Source organism: Notechis scutatus, chromosome 2 (assembly GCF_049901735.1).
Source record: "Notechis scutatus isolate UNSWTSFEM ecotype Mainland chromosome 2, rNotScu1.2, whole genome shotgun sequence".
Taxonomy (NCBI): domain Eukaryota; kingdom Metazoa; phylum Chordata; class Lepidosauria; order Squamata; family Elapidae; genus Notechis; species Notechis scutatus.
This window is the reverse complement of record NC_142010.1, coordinates 110,002,890-110,018,858: the sequence shown is the minus strand read 5'-3', so window position 1 is coordinate 110,018,858 and position 15,969 is coordinate 110,002,890. Positions and strand designations below refer to the sequence as shown.

The following is a 15,969-nucleotide window of genomic DNA, read 5'->3' as shown; positions in this document are numbered from 1 at the left end:
TTCTATGCTACTTTATACTTCTCTCCCCATGGGTGGGCTTACACATCCCACTAAGTAGCGAAGTGGCTTGTCTAGTTTTGACTTAGCATGATATGTGAATCCTAAATTTGCAAGTATAGATTGGGGTTTATAGCTCAATGTTATGCCCTAAAGGTTACTAGGGCACGTGGAGTGGCTTGTTCAAGAAATCATGGTTTAACCTAGGCTGTCTTTCCCTCTCTTCCCCCATTACAGCAAAAGTCATGTGGCAAAGGAGGAACTGTTGATGAATTGCACCTACTTCTTATGCAAAGGCCTGCATGCTCCCATGGACCTCGTCTCCCTCCGCACGGCCTCAGGCAAGCGTCTCTTCTCCTTCCTTAGCTTTGGCTGGGGTTTTGTCTCTGATGTGGACATTACCAGCGAGAGGTACCGTAAATTGGGTAGTGCCCGTTTTACAGTGGGCACGTTCCAACTCCTTACTTCACTCCAAGTTTACAAGGGCCGCCTCTCCTACCTGCCAGCTGAAGTACAAAGCTCTGCCTCAAATTCCTTGCCTCCCATAGGGGTGAATACCAGCCCCTCACCTCAACATCCTCACCAGGTCTCCACTGCTGTCCACACCCTCCCTCAGTCTGCATCTTCCCTCCTGAAGGAGGATTCTGTGCTGGAAGACTCCTTGTTGGTACCCTTTGAGCAGCCAGTTCCCAAGCACTGGACTGTCGTCCCCGAGGAGGAATTTGTTTCTATAGTTGGCATTCAGCAGTCCCACCTGGGAACAGACTTTATTATAGCTCCCACGGCCAAGCTGTTTGATGATGCCATCCATCTCTTCTATGTAACTGCTGGCATTTCCCGGATGGGAATGCTCAGGTTATTCATGGCCGTGGAGAAAGGGAGCCAGTTGACTCTTAACCAACCCCATGTCCACTGCGTGCCTGTGAAAGCCTTTCGGCTGGAGCCCCTGGAGCCCAAGGGGTTTATGACAGTAGACGGCGAGGTGTTGACATGTGAGCCAGTGCAAGGACAAATACACCACCGGCTAGCCCGTATTATTAGTGGCTCCTGAATGAGCATCAGGAAGAAACGGTGGAAAGGGTTTTTGTGACAGCACTGTGACATTCTGGAAAGTTGTGAAGAAATCTCCAAATGCTGCATCTACTGCATTCAAAACACCATCAGCATTGTTCACAGGGATAATCCTCAGGGAGAGCTTGTCTTTTTCTGCAACTTTTAACTGCGATGCAAGTAGCGGAGGAGCTTGTCTTGCCCATGACTTCTTCCTAAACTGCTATGCAGTGAAAGGCAACTTTAGAGTCTCCTTGCTCTCTGCATTACTCTAGCAGAAGGATGCCTTCAAACTAAACCAAAGCCACTTCCCCTTCTGTCTGGATAAAGATGTCTTAATCCTTTGCCACTCGAAGGACCAATTTTATGATTTTGTAAGGAATATAAAACACATACATGCCTTGTGTGTAGTTGCTTATATTCCCATGGAGAAATGAAAGTCCTATTTTGAAAAAAAGTAATGTCTGTTATCGATGCTGTGATTTTGGATTGCTCTTATCAAAAGGCAAAGCACTTAATGTAACATTTCACCCTCTTTATCATTCAAATGCAGGTAGGTTAATTGAAACAAAACCGGCTAACCTTCCCCAGGACACAACAGTTCTTCAATGAGATGCACATTTGATTAGGCAACTCCTAGGTTATTTCTATAAAAGTCCAAAGTGGCACCTTTATGTATTCACCTTCCTTGCATATATTCCTGGCTAATATTTGTAACTAACACATTCCATCTTACAAACTATAGTTTATTAAAGGCAGCTGTCAAAAGAATGGAGGGATAGTGGCCATCTTTTTATTGTAGCCTGCTGTTTCTTTTTAAACTGCAGACAACTTAATAGTTGAGGGCAAGATAGTTTGGGGAGAGGGAGGTAGTATCAGGGCTATCTATAGTTACAATTAGAGGCCAAAGTGCTATTATCATCTATCTAAAAATATGAAAAATGGACAAAAAGAACAGACGCTTCCCAGAATCTCTGGATTGAGCAGTATAGAATTCATCATAATAAAGGAAGATTTGGAGAACACATGCTCTAACTATATAGCTGCTTTCAACTTACATTTAAGGCTTTTATGATTGGACAGATAAAAGATTAAGAGTTGGATGGGACCTTGTAAGTCATCTAGTCCAATGCCCCACAAGCAGGAGACCCCACACCATTTCTGACTGACAATCCAATCCCTTCTTGAAAACCTCCAGTGATGAAGCTCCCACAACTTCCGAAGGCAAGCTGTTTCCATTGGTTGATTGTTCTGTCAGAAAATTTCTCATTTCTAGGTTGAATCTCTCATTGTTCAGTTTCCATCCATTATTCCTTGTCTGGCCTTTGGGTGCTTTGGAAAATTGCTTGACCCCTTCCTCCCTGTGGCAGCCCCTCAAATATTGGAACACTGCTGTCGTGTGTCCCCTGGACCTTCTCTTCACTAGACTAGCCATGCCCAGTTCCTGTAACCGTTCTTCATATGTTTTAGTCTCCAAGTCCCCCAATCATCCTGGGTGCTCTTCTCTGCACTTTTTCCTAGTCTCAATATCATTTTTATAGTGCGGCGACCAAAACTGGACCTATAACATAAAGTAAGAAGTGGACTGAAAGTGCCTTTGAAGCAGAACTGAGAATTCCTACTCATCCACCCCAATGCAATTCTTTGAAGAATTATGTTGATTCCTGTGTCCTCCAAAAAGTAGGGTCAGATCCTGGAGAACAGTTCATTAGTCTCAATTAGTCCCAGAAGAATTTAGAGACGTAGATTTGCTACAAATTCCCCAACTTTGCAGCTTTTATAATCCAAACTGATAATGAAATTAAAATAGACAAATGTGGAGTGCCCTGTCCTCACAAGCTACTTTGAGGAAAAATAAATCCCTATTATGTACTGTATATGTATCAGATAGATAGCATTGATTGCTATCCTAGGAAAGCATCAGATCTGAAGTTATGTAACGTAACTTTAAATAGAGTCATATTGAAGTCCTGGTGACTTAAAACATAGCCATGTAGTGTTATTAGCAAAAATATAAAATTGCTTTGTCATGGCCTCCTTCGGGGGATGATTATTAAACTCCCAAGTCCGGTGGAGAGCACAGGTATTCCCTGACCCTGCTTAGCTTTTAAGATCAAACAAGGTTGGCCTTGTGCTGCCAGCTGCCAAGTAGGATTTTATTCTAGCAACTAACTTTGTAAGGGTAGAAGATATTACATTGGCCCCATTTTGAATGGCTAATAATTAAGATTTGCACATACATGAACAGATTTCTACTGAGTTTTGTTATGAATAGCATTCCCTTGATTCCGCTATGTAGAGATATATCTCTTCAGGAGGATTTACTAGTCTTGAAGTCAGCATAGCATCTACTTGGACTTGGACCATTTAATATTAGGCTGACTTCTTACAGATTTTAAAAGCAATACAAAGCACATGCAAGTGAATTGGCTCCCGCATTTGGCATGTATTACAAGTAGTGGAGACTGTACTTTAAGATGAGGCATATGTATCTTATATTTGATAAATACTGGCTTTGCTGAAACAGCTAAGTTACTACAAATTTGCAAAAATCAAGACAGAGGAAGAGTGTAAAAGTATTTAAAGCACAAACTGGGACTTGGAGGCCAGATAATACATCAATACAAGCAATTGTCACTTAATCTGTCTGTTAGGAAAAAACAGAGCAGGGAGCATATATAATGGTCATTGGGACATACAGGCATAGATAAGAGAGAACCAATTTCCAGTGCCAACATCATGCTAAACATAAGGGGGTAGCAATGGGGAGAGTTCTACTTGCCCCCTGGACATTTTAAAACAGTGTAGTCAAATAGTTGCTGCTTGGATGACTTTGACAAAAGTGTCAGCCTCAGGGGAAACATTCGTAATTCAAAACAATGAACCAGGGAAGACTAAAACTCAGAAATGAGTTCTATCAACATGCTGAGCTCTTAAGAGAATGAAGGGCAAAGCAGCTGTTTTCACAGACAAAACCTAGTTTTCATTTCGTGCACCTCATGAGGCAACCTTGTACCTGGCCTGTATAATTGCAAGGAGGTATTGTGTGGTTAAAGGGGTGGGGGGAAAGCTTGGAGCAGCTTTTTAAAATGCTAGGGTGGATTGACTCTTTCGGGTAAGGGACAACTATTGCTTCTTTATTTCCCAGGCCTTTCAGAGGACAGAAACTAGACAACCCAATAATATATATGCACGTGTATCCTCTTCAATATTTATTTTACGAGGCTGTGATTATTCTAGTTTGAGGATAGTCTACGTCACTCCAGTTACTGTATCTTCCATAATAATTTAAGCTGTCTTCTAGAGCAGAGATGAAGTTTGTGACAAATCAAGTCATTAAGGGGTGTCTTTGCACCAAATGACGATATTCTAACATTCTCTTGATGCACCTTGCTAAAAAAAAAAAAAAGGAATTGTGTGCAAATTTAAAGAAGCATAATTACTGTGTCGCATAAATGTACATCTCTGAGAGACATAAATGTGCCTCTCCTATACAAAACTGGCCAAAGTGAGAAAAAAAGCCTTCTGGTTGCAAAATACACAAACAGGAATATGATGTAATATGCATATTTATACCGCAACCAAGAAAAGTTGGATTGTTTAACAGATCCTGTGACAATCAGCACAATTACTGCTGGAGCTTCAACTGTAGTAAAGGAAGATGACAGTGACATTGAGATGAAATTTAGCATCTTGAAAATTTAAAGGCAAGAAGGAAGGGTTCCAGAGAAACCCTCCTAGCAAACGTATTCTAGCATTTTTCACAAGCCCTACCATGTAAATGGTGATCCTGGGAAAGACATGTCACGCAAACCCTTTTGATATGCTGACATCCTTTTCAGAGTTTCAGGGATACATAAACCTGATGCTTCAAGCTGAATCGACACACAGCATGAACAGCCAAATCTATGAACAGCTGCGAACGTTAACGGCAAGCCACTTTCTCTCCTTTATTACTGCATCTTAATTAGCCAAACAAAATTTGCCAGTAAAAAAAGATTCATCACACGGTACTTTATACATATATTTGTAAGCAACCAAGCATTCACAGCTGCAAAAGTAACATACCCCTAAGCATTGCCCCGATATGACAGCTCCATCGGTTTTAAATACTGTACAGAATCAAGTCTATAAAGTTTAGTAATATTTCTTTTCCCTTTCCCTCCCCAGCACTTAACAGATAGATTTTAATTTATACATCACAATCATGTGGCCCATCTCAAGACTAACAATATGCCTCATGCTTTGGCTTCTTGGTGTGCATGTATAAGCGCCTGTCTCTTTGAAAGTCTCTTCACTCTGGATTACAGACATACACCCAAAAGTTACACGGCTGCAATATGCCCAGTGGCAACTGCATAATCTAGAGCTTCACATTATTCAATAGCTAAAGGGGGGGAGGGGGGATGTAAACTTTTGTGCATGCCACTGGTAAGGGCAAAGAACAGCAAGGATAAAAGGGACAGTGCTGGAGGATGTAAAAGATGTCAGCAGGTTCCAAGGAAGGAAGAATAAGCAAAATCTTCCGCAGAGGCAGAATGCTAACAATTCAGATAAGTCCTTCATTGTGTTTTGAGAAAAGGTAGCTCTCCTGTAGCTTGCATAATTAACGTTTTTGTGGCTCCTCTCACCTTATTAAAGCATGTCTTGGAACCAACCGGGCAGTTTACATGATTACGATTTGGAAAAAGGCAGGCTTTTGAAAAGGGTCGTTAGCGACAGCTAACAGCTGCTTAATTCTCTCTGGGGAAGGCGATGTACCATTATTTCATCTGGGTAAGAAATCTGACAATACCTCAGAACAGAATTGCCCTTCTACAATGGTGGGCCTGATAGTGCAGGCAACAGGTAAATTCTATCCCTGACCTCATCTGATGACTATATCAATCTAACTACTCTGAATTTTTATTAAGTTGGGCTCTTTTCCCAGTCATCATTGCTTGGGCTGTGATAGCTTGCCTGCTGCAAGCTCTTAAAAACACAGAAATGCAGTTTCTCAAATGTTACTCTCCAATACTAAAATAATTCATTCACTATATTCCAAGCCAACACAAGACTTGTGTCATCTCCCTCAATGTTCTCCAAGTGGATTATTCTCTTGGGAGGGCGACTAAGAGAGACCTCTAGGTTGTTATCAGAGTAGGAATAATAAAGGTAAATAAATGTGAAGCCATGCAAAGATGGAGGAAGCACCAAATGAAAAATAGAAGGCAACTCTGTTTTGAATGCAGGAATGTGGACAACCAACTGAAATTTGTTGGAAGCATGCATCTTCACTCCCCTGCAACCACTCCGTCACAATACCATTCTTGGAAATGGCTAAAGCAAATGATACAGAATCTGGGAACCCTGAATAATATTAATGAAAAGGATGTGATTTTATTTAAAGATGCTTGATTAGAGACCCACTGTCTACCAGAATGTAGACTTTGTTGCTGCAGAGTTGATATGAATCCATGGAGATATAGAGTCAGGCAGAGTTGCCACTTTGCAAGCACATAGGTGAAAGCAGAAATTCAGAAATTATGGTTTGCACCATGCGATATTTAGAGTATCATCCTGAGGTACCTTAATGTTCATAGTTAATTGTATAATGTTCGTGTATCCAAGAGAACAGTGAACTATGCTATATGCACTATTCCTCTTCAAGGCAAAGTGGAACAAGATATGCTATTGTACACTTAAGACAGTCCAAAAATTCCAAGTGCTCATCTCAACAAGTACAGCTTGCCTTGCGCTTACTTGCTCCTCATGATTAGAGATTAAGCAATTAAGGAAAGCAAGCTGCTTACATTTATCATTTGGTGGCTTTTGTACACCACGTCCCCTCAGTTCCAATAGATATAGTCAACACTGAAAATAACTAAGAATGTTGCAGAGAATTTGTGTCCTTCTAATCAACAGACTTTAGTGAAGTTAGGTCAGGCAGTAGAAGAAAAGTGCACCATTACATTTTCCAATTAGATACTGAATAAGGATCTTTCAGGATTTAATCAACGGGAGTCCCCATTTTCAGCAATATCCACAGCACCCAAGAACTCAAACAAGGAACGGGTTGTCACTTCATTGACTAGGGAGCTGAAAGATCCAAACCCAACTTCACTTAAGTTCTGAAATGGAAAGACCACAGCACCTCTCTTCACAGAATCAAGCCCCAAGGGGGAACGTCATTTGTGTGAGAAGGGATGGGTGGGTGGGTGGAGGGAAGTGATTTTGTGTGTGTGTGCTCTATCATCCTGTGCATCTGGAATGTGATTAAAAAGACAGCCTGAAATGAGTTATGGAATTCTGCTTCTCTATAACAAAACCAAGCCAAGGAGGAAGGGGTGCAGTGAGCCAATCTATTTATTGTTAACAACTTTTGCTAGGTTCTTCCTCCGTGTCCCCCTATCTTTCTGTGTGCCTGTCTGTCCCTAACTTGGATTTTTAAATTTTATTTATCTTCTGTCCACTCGGGGATACTAGCCTCCACTAAGGCAGCCCGGTACTGCTGCAAGACACCACGGATGCTTTTTATGAACCCTTTAGACAATGGAAACAGGGGGAACCCAATATCAGGGTAGCCACTCCTCTCAGGGAGAAAGCTCCTGTAGCTCTTTCTCCTTTTCTTTGGTTTCACACTTGGCTGAGCAGCAAAGTCCTGAGTGGCTTTACCCTCATCTGTTACGTCTCTGGCAAAATGTGCTTCTCTGGCCTGGCCCATGCTCTCAGAGTCTGAACATTGATGGGTGTCACTAGCAGCCACTGTTGACATTCCACAACCGGAGTCTTCCAGCTCCTCCTTGCCATCAGAGAGTTGGCTAGCTGCTCCAGCAGCCCCTAACTCTTGCTCTCCCAATGGCCCCATACTGTCTACAGGACTCTCAGCCAGAATGCCTCCTGCTGAATGCGCAAAGGAAGACTCTGCCAGACCGACGTGATCATGGCTCCTCTCCACCAGTTCATTGGTCTCCACCCAGGACTCAATACGGTGGATCAGGCGCCAACCATTACAGCAGAAATGCTCATAGATCTCTTGCTCAAAGACTTCTATGGGCTTGCGCAGCAGTTGCATCATTGACTGCACCACACGGATCAAAGCCATTTCATTGTAGCATCGGCTGTTTTCGTAGCCCTCTTGTAAGCCCCGGTCACTGTCAAAACCAGCCTCATTGTAATAAGGCTCATTGACTAGGATAAGTCCTAGTAGTAAAAAAAAAAGTGGGAAGGGGAAAGGAAGGTAGAAAATAGTGGGAGAAATAAGGTATTTAGTACATGTATAATTTGGAAACGTACAGTGCATGCCAACAGAATGTGTTTTACTTAAAAATGTAATTGGAAAAGAAACATGATATACAAATGCATTAGGATAATGAACATACTAGAAGATAAAAGTGAGAATTCTGTTTTGGAAAACTGTATTTTTCAGACTATTTTAAAATATTTTTTTTAGTTAGGGTTGGAAATCAAAGTAATCTTCACTTAAAACGCAATTGTTCCAAATTTGAATTATTAATCCCAATTTAGTGAGTATTATTATTCTGTGTTGAACTCAACCATGGAAGCATTTGATGAAAAATCATTACAATACAATAATCTCTCCAGGATTTTGGAAAATGACAAAATGTTCCCTTTTTGGAGATGTTTGAGGAGAAAAAAAAATTCTATGAAAAGGAATGAAGGAGAGAACTCCAAATGCTTTTTGAAAAGGCTATTTTAATATGAAGGTCATTAAGTTTTGGACTAATGCTTTCTTACTTTTAATTTTTCAAAGTACTTCTAAGAAAAGGCCCGACCGAACCTTATAGGTTCTCTTTATACCAAGTCAGATGTTCAAATTAATGCCTTCCATTGTTAAACAGAACTAGGTAATTTAGTCACCCTCTTAATGAGGAATTGCCTTTTTTTTAAATAAAAAAAAAAAAAATCAAACTCCCCTAACTTGTCTATCACAGAAGGTCACTCTACAGATGTGCCATATACATGGATAAACCATTGTACAGTTCCTTTCATAAGAAACACGCCTGCTGTTTTCTAAGCATACAATAATGTCTGAATCTCTGTTTTTACTGTTAACCATTTTGTTATTAATATAGTTTATAGATGACAGGCTAACAATTTGTGCAAGTAGATTTAGTAGTTTAACTGTCTGAAAGTTTTTTGGCCTGTTTCGCAGGGGGTGGTAAACTAATATTGTTATATTAATCAGAATGCAACTAGGGAGGACATAAGGTGTATATGCATTAGTTTTAGGGTTTTTTAAAAAAACAAACATTTAAAAACAATATTTTAGTGTTTTGTTATTTTAAAACCTTTTGAATAAACTAAAAATCATGGGGGGAAAAAACATCTGAAGATTTATAGCATATGCAAAAGGTGTTCCAATCTGCTCCTTGCATTCAATCTGCTTGTTCCAATCTGCTCCTTGCGTCTAGGGTTCTCAATTACATCTAAGTGCTGCACTGCCTTTTTACAGAAATTAACTGAACAGCTGCCAAGAATGGCAGTGATGGAGCATCTATAAATAGCAAAATAAAAAATAAAAAAAATAAAAAATCTTGGCATTTCTTTGTTTTTAACCACAAGCTCAGGGAGCTACCTGCTACTAATTCTCCATATTGGCAGCTACCCCACTGGTGACTGTGGCTTTGCCTTTAGAGCATGAAATAAATAGCCATTGATATCCTTGTTCTTGGGCAAGAAAAACAATCCACAGTTTGGCTAGCCAGAAAACAACCTTTTTCTGTCTACTGCAGTAGGTTTTGACCCAATCTTTCCTTTTACCATCTTACTGGAATTTACCTTGGATTGAGATGAGCACCTGGAGAAGGCTAGATTTACTGGTCCATCTCTCTGTGCCCTGGAATAATCAAATAGCAGGAAGCAGTTAATTCAACAGCAAAGACACTACATAGCATTAAATTGCAGTCACAGCAACTTTTAAGAACAAGGCATTTGCAATGATCCATGCTCTGTTGACTTCCATTCCTATCACAACTTTACTGTTCATATGAATGATGTGAATGTTTTTGTATCTAGAGATTCTGGGTAAAACACATTTTTGGGGTGGGGATAGCATATATACTTTTCTTTACATCTCTAATAAAAAAAAAAAATGTACTGAAAGATACGGTTCTATTATATGCTCACTTAAAGACAAAAGAAGTTTAATCCAACTGGAAAACCAGTAATAAAAATGAAGGTGCTATAAGGAGCACACATAGAATATATTTTAAAACAATTTTCTATTATGGGAACAGAGTTTGGTGATAAGCATTCATACAATTTTTATGAGGGAGTAGGTGGAGGGAAGAGCATTTCCGAAGGAAAAAAACCTCTGAAATGAGTTGTGAAGAAATTCTTTCTAACAACAGATGTTAGTTTCATTTGCTATGTTGAGTTTATATTTTGTCTGAACCAAAGTAGTGACCATTATGACAACTAGATTCCAAATGTATGGGTCCTGCAGTAGGTTTTTTTAAACAGCTAGTAGCTGTTAAACCATGCACACCATATACTTGGACAATATTGTGGATTAGAACAGTATCTTCGAACAGCAGATACAGTAAGCCACCTGCTTGACTTAAATCATTAAAGAAAGCATTGCAATTCCATGCAGTTTTGTAATATGATACTGAATAATGCAGATCAAGAGTACTACAGTAAATATCAGCAGCAGTTGTTACCTTGCCTATCCAAGTACCCAGAAGGCTTACGCAAACCTTTCCGTTGTCGTACAAATTGGGATTCAGTCTGCCACTGCACTGGGAGAGGTAACGGAAGAGTGGGGGCACAGCTGGATAGATATTGGGGAGTTGGATGTCAAATAAAAAGAGGCCATCTTCGTACGGTGTGCGCGTAGGTCCTTTGACTAGTGCTGAGAAGAGATCCTGTGGAGAGGCTATGTGTAAGTCCATGCAATAATCCATAAAGAGGAACCAGAGCTCACTAAAAAATGTTACACCCGATGCTTTTAAGAAAATGCACAAAAACATCCTGTTTGGTTTCATATCAACATGCTTAGTATATACCCCAATAATTCATGACAGACCAAACTTTGACTAAATGTTCAGAAAAATTCCTCAAAGAAAATCTCTGTTCTACTAAATTGGTTTGTTCCACATTTGCTGAGTAACACAGAAATATTAGCCCATACCAGATAAAAATACTGCTATTACACAAACTCAGATTATATATTATCTTGCTAAGACTAAACAGATAAGAAACCTGTACAAAGTCTCTATGAGATAGAGATACCTTATATCTACACCTCCTTTAATTCCATAATAGAAGGATATAAATGCAACAAATTACACTGGACAAGTTGTTGGTACCTTCTCAGAAAAAATACAGCCACATTCATTCAACAAATGATAAAGTTCTGCTACATTTAATAGCTACGTACCAAGCAATATTAATGTTATATTGGCAAAGTTATTGAATTAACTCCTCTTACTCATATATACACACTCAGGTGTTTATTTACAATCTTTAGGAAAATACAAAACAAATGTAGTTCTTAGTTTTAATTAACTGCTAAAAGAAAAAATGAATTAGCGATTTTTTTTCTTGGTGTAAAAAACCATTTTTTTCATTAAGAAATAACTTATAACAGAAATATCATTCTTTTAAAGAATAAAATTATATATATATATATATATTTTTAGAAAATTGCATCTAGGAACAATTTTAAAACACAAAGTATATCTTTCTTTATGGACTGTGAAGTTCATGTACAAAGGTTTACATGATTTACCATTCTGTCTTCAAATGTTTTGACCATGATACCATCTGGCAATGAAGTTGCTAACAAAGCCATTTCTTTCCTCACTGTGCTGAAAAATTTCTTGGCTTCTGGAGGCTGAAACTCCATCTTCTTAAAGGCATGGCTATCTAATGGGGGCAATAAATAAATAAATTGGGGTAGCAGATTACCAAATTTTTCATGTTCTCCTTTGTTCCTAACATTTGCTAGAAACTTATTTAAACAATAGGGTTAGTAAAATAGACAAAAATAACTCTGATATGCTATTCTTGTAAATATAAAACAGCACTAAATTTACTAAGAAGGTAATTATTAACAAATATTGTCAGAGTGCTCAAATGATGCTTGTATTAAAAAACACTATCTAGCCTGATCAGAGACCACTAATTTTATTGAAGATTGTTGAACTGAATTCACTACTGTAAAGGCTCCATATAAGACCAGATAAAGTTATAAGAAGAGAGATACACAGAGAAAAAAATGAGAAAGGGGTCAAGAATAAGAGTCCAGATATAGACCTAACATTATATTTTACACCTGGCTCATATATTTAGAAAGAATGGGGGGCCACTATAACTTATTTTCAAACACTGGTCCCAATAAAACAGAATTATGAATTTAGGGCTTTCCAGAAATTGCTGGACTTCCATTTCCCTGACACAGGCCTTGCTAAATGGAGCTAATAGGTTGCAATATTATCAGAATGCCCTAAAGTCTATCCTTAGTCCCACTTTAAAAACTGACCTGGAGCACCCTCTAACACCGAGAAGACTTCTCCCTTGGCACTGGTGAAGGTAACACCAGGCTTGCCTCCACTCTGCTGACATAGCACTGGTGTTTCGCTGGGCCATTCTGATGCCACTGGTGTCTGTGTCTGAACTTCTCTCTCTTCTTTCTTCTCTGCCTCTGCCATTGCCTCCATCTTTTCTTCTTCCACAATAGCTACGTTGTCCAGAGTTTTCTTCAGATTCTCCTGCAGCTTCTTTATATCATCTAGAAACTTCTTTTCCCGAGTAGGCTTTTCTGGCTCAACTGTGGGAGAGGTTGGGTAGCCTGTCAGCAGTTGTTCAACTGTCATATTCTTTAAACTTTCCAAAATCTTGATGGCCTCCTTCAACTCTCGGAAACTCTTTGGGGTTCCTTCCTTGCCCGATTTATCTGTTGTTAGATCAGCCACAGCCATTGCCACAGCACCTTGTACTTGTTCTTCTACCTTTTTCACCTCTTCTACAGGTAGTTCCTCAGGTTCAACTTCTTCAATTTTTGTGTGGTCATCTTCCATGAGACCATTATCTGTCTCCCAGCTATCACTCTCATCCTCCCATTCATCTGAAGAAGCACAACTAGTGCTACCATCTATGGAATCGAGGTCTGTCTCTTCATCCATTTCAGATTCTATATTGTACAAGTGCTAGAAGGCAGAATGAAAAAGAGCGAGAGACTCAGCAAAACACACAATCCATTTCATGATAATGTAGTCTGATTTTCCTATTTTAAAAGGGATCAATTAATTGCAAACACAGAGTTCCTTAAGATGGACTACTTAAGATGGACAAACTACTCCTAAAAATAAAATCTTATGGTATCTCTGGACAACTGAATAACTGGATAGAACATTCCTGTCAAACAGACAACAAATGGTCAAAAATTGGAAACGCCTATCAAATCCAGTACCTGTCAATAGTGGTGTCCCCCAAGGCAGTGTTCTAGGACCAACTCTCTTCATACTCTACATAAAGCGACCTCTGTGATCATATTAAGAGCAATTGCGTTCTCTTCGCTGATGATGTAAAGCTGTTCAATACCACGACAATGCTGCTACCCTTCAAAAAGATCTGACTATGTATCTGAATGGTCTAACATATGGCAACCAAATCTCAACAAATAAATGCTCTGTCTTACATATTGGCAAAAAAAATCAGAAAATAAAATACAAGCTGAATAGTCAAGATCTTGTTGATGTTACCCAAGCTCTGTAAAAGGACCTGGGAATATTCACCTCTAATGATCTAAGTGCTAGAGCCCACTGCAACTACATAGCCAAAAAGGCATTAAGAGTTGTTAACCTAATCCTCGTTGCTTTTTCTCTGGTAATATCTCACTACTAACCAGAGCATACAAAACATTTGCTAGACCAATACTCGAATACAGTTCATCAGTCTGGAATCCTTATCACGTATGTGATATTAACACAATTGAGAAAGTCCAGAAGTATTTCACAAGAAGAGTTCTCCACTCTTCTACCCGTTATAGAATACCTTACGCCACCAGACTCGAAATTCTAAAACTAGAAAACCTCGCGCCGTCTTCGGTCCGACTTAAGCATGGTATATAAAATCATACATTGCAATGTCCTACCTGTCAATGAATACTTCAGCTTTAACCATAACAACACAAGAGCACACAACAGATACAAACTCAAAGTAAACCGCACCAAACTTGATTGCAGGAAATACGACTTCAGCAATAGAGTGGTCAATGTCTGGAATACTCTACCCGACTCTGTAGTCTCTTCCCCAAACCCCAAAAACTTTAACCTTAGACTGTCTACTATTGACCTCACCCCTTTCCTAAGAGGTCTGTAGGGGCGTGCATAAAGCGCACCAACGTGCCTACCGTCCCTGTCCTATTGTTTCTCTTATTCTTTTATTTTTCTTATATGTACCCATTTCATATATTCACAACTATGTATACACTTGTACTTATTATCTTGTAAACAATTGACAAATCAAATAAATAAAAAAAAATAAAAATAAAAATATATTTTTAAAATAATCAAATCCTTTAAATAAATAAATAAATAAATAAATAAATCTTTTAAACAAACTAACAAACATTTCTCCATTTATGGAATACCTCAAAGGCTGAACTCTCGCTAGGAAGCAGACCCTACACAATTCATAAATCTGGAATGCTGAACCAGCAATTATCTCTGGAATCAAGGGGATCCTGTAGCTATTTGAAAAGATACTAACTGGTGCTGAGAGCTTCCAACGGATCAGAAAGCAATGTGGATTATTTTAGACTGAAGTCCCCAAGGTAGCTGTAACATTATTTTAATTATCTTTATGCTATTTAACTTCACCTTTGCTATTTCTGCTAAGCTGCATGTTTCATAAGACAGTTAAGAGAAGGAAATCCCTGAATTAATTCATAATGCCCGTTACCTTTTCCTCAGACATTGCTCTGTCAGTAATAGTCAATCTGAATAATCTTTAGTTCCTTACCTCACCACTACAGAGCATAAGGAGTTAATGCCCTTGATTTTTTAAGGAATGACGATTTTTCTGGCATTTTTCTGCATTTTCTTTGTACTGTCCTTCAGGCTATCATACACCCACTCTCCCACTTTCAAGGCTCAATAGATTTCGATAAAATGCAAGTCTATACATTTTTATAAAATGTACACACATCCTTCAGCATATAGGCTTATACAGGATTATGACATTTATTCTATAGGACAAATAGAGTCATGGAAACAGGGGAAACATTTTTATCTTAAACAATACACCTTGTAATGCAGAATTGCACAGACAGCTTGCCTTCACGGAAGGTCCCTCCATATGATATGATCCTGTGTGACAAGAGCAGGATGGGATATACCAGAGGGCTTTGTATCATAGAGCTACAGTTCCAGCACTGGTGACTATAATTAAAGGGGAACTGCTCTATTTAAGAAAAGGAAGCCTTGAATGTTAAGGATTTAATAGGCTAAGCAAGAGCACTTTACTTGTTTTAGTAGCTGCTGTGCTATAATGAAATAAAAAGATAGAATCAAACTACAATATTTAAAATAGGCTAATGATCACTATTTTTGTTTTTGAGACAAATGCAGAAGTTCCGTAAAAGACATATTTACCAGAGTAATAGGCCTCAAAGACTGCATTAAACATCTTTAAAAATAACAGACCACATTTAGATTCCAAGAATAAAGCAACTATATAACAGCATAAACTCCTGGGGAGTTAAGATCTGATTACTAAAAAAAAAAAAAAAATCACATCAGCAAAATCAGAGCAAACTGTTCTTATTACACAGTGATACTGAGATGCCAACAGAATTAGCGTAATGAACTAACAGAGCAATTTCTCATATATTCTAGAAAATTCCAATATATAGAAACCACTTAATAAAAAGGAGATAACTAATACCTTACATCAACTGGAAGCAGCTAATTA

General features: G+C 38.8%; 2 protein-coding genes across 3 annotated transcripts in view; one reads left to right on the top strand and one right to left on the bottom strand.

Moving 5' to 3' along the window:
* The window catches only part of SPHK1 (sphingosine kinase 1), a 33,168-nt gene extending 30,899 nt beyond the window's left edge, over nt 1-2,269 (top strand). Inside the window, exon 5 of the mRNA XM_026667257.2 lies at nt 235-2,269. Coding sequence (XP_026523042.1) covers nt 235-1,048 — 814 coding nt within the window. The 3' untranslated portion in view covers nt 1,049-2,269. The remainder of the gene's footprint in view (nt 1-234) is intronic.
* Nucleotides 2,270-5,049: 2,780 nt separating this feature from the next.
* The window catches only part of UBE2O (ubiquitin conjugating enzyme E2 O), a 72,005-nt gene continuing 61,085 nt past the window's right edge, over nt 5,050-15,969 (bottom strand). For both annotated transcript variants that reach the window (XM_026667514.2, XM_026667515.2), the window contains exons 15-19: nt 12,536-13,202; nt 11,783-11,919; nt 10,713-10,916; nt 9,829-9,886; nt 5,050-8,229 (exon numbers count right to left, since the gene is read on the bottom strand). In XM_026667514.2, the coding sequence (XP_026523299.1) occupies nt 7,481-8,229; nt 9,829-9,886; nt 10,713-10,916; nt 11,783-11,919; nt 12,536-13,202 (1,815 nt within the window). In that variant the 3' untranslated portion in view covers nt 5,050-7,480. The remainder of the gene's footprint in view (nt 8,230-9,828; nt 9,887-10,712; nt 10,917-11,782; nt 11,920-12,535; nt 13,203-15,969) is intronic.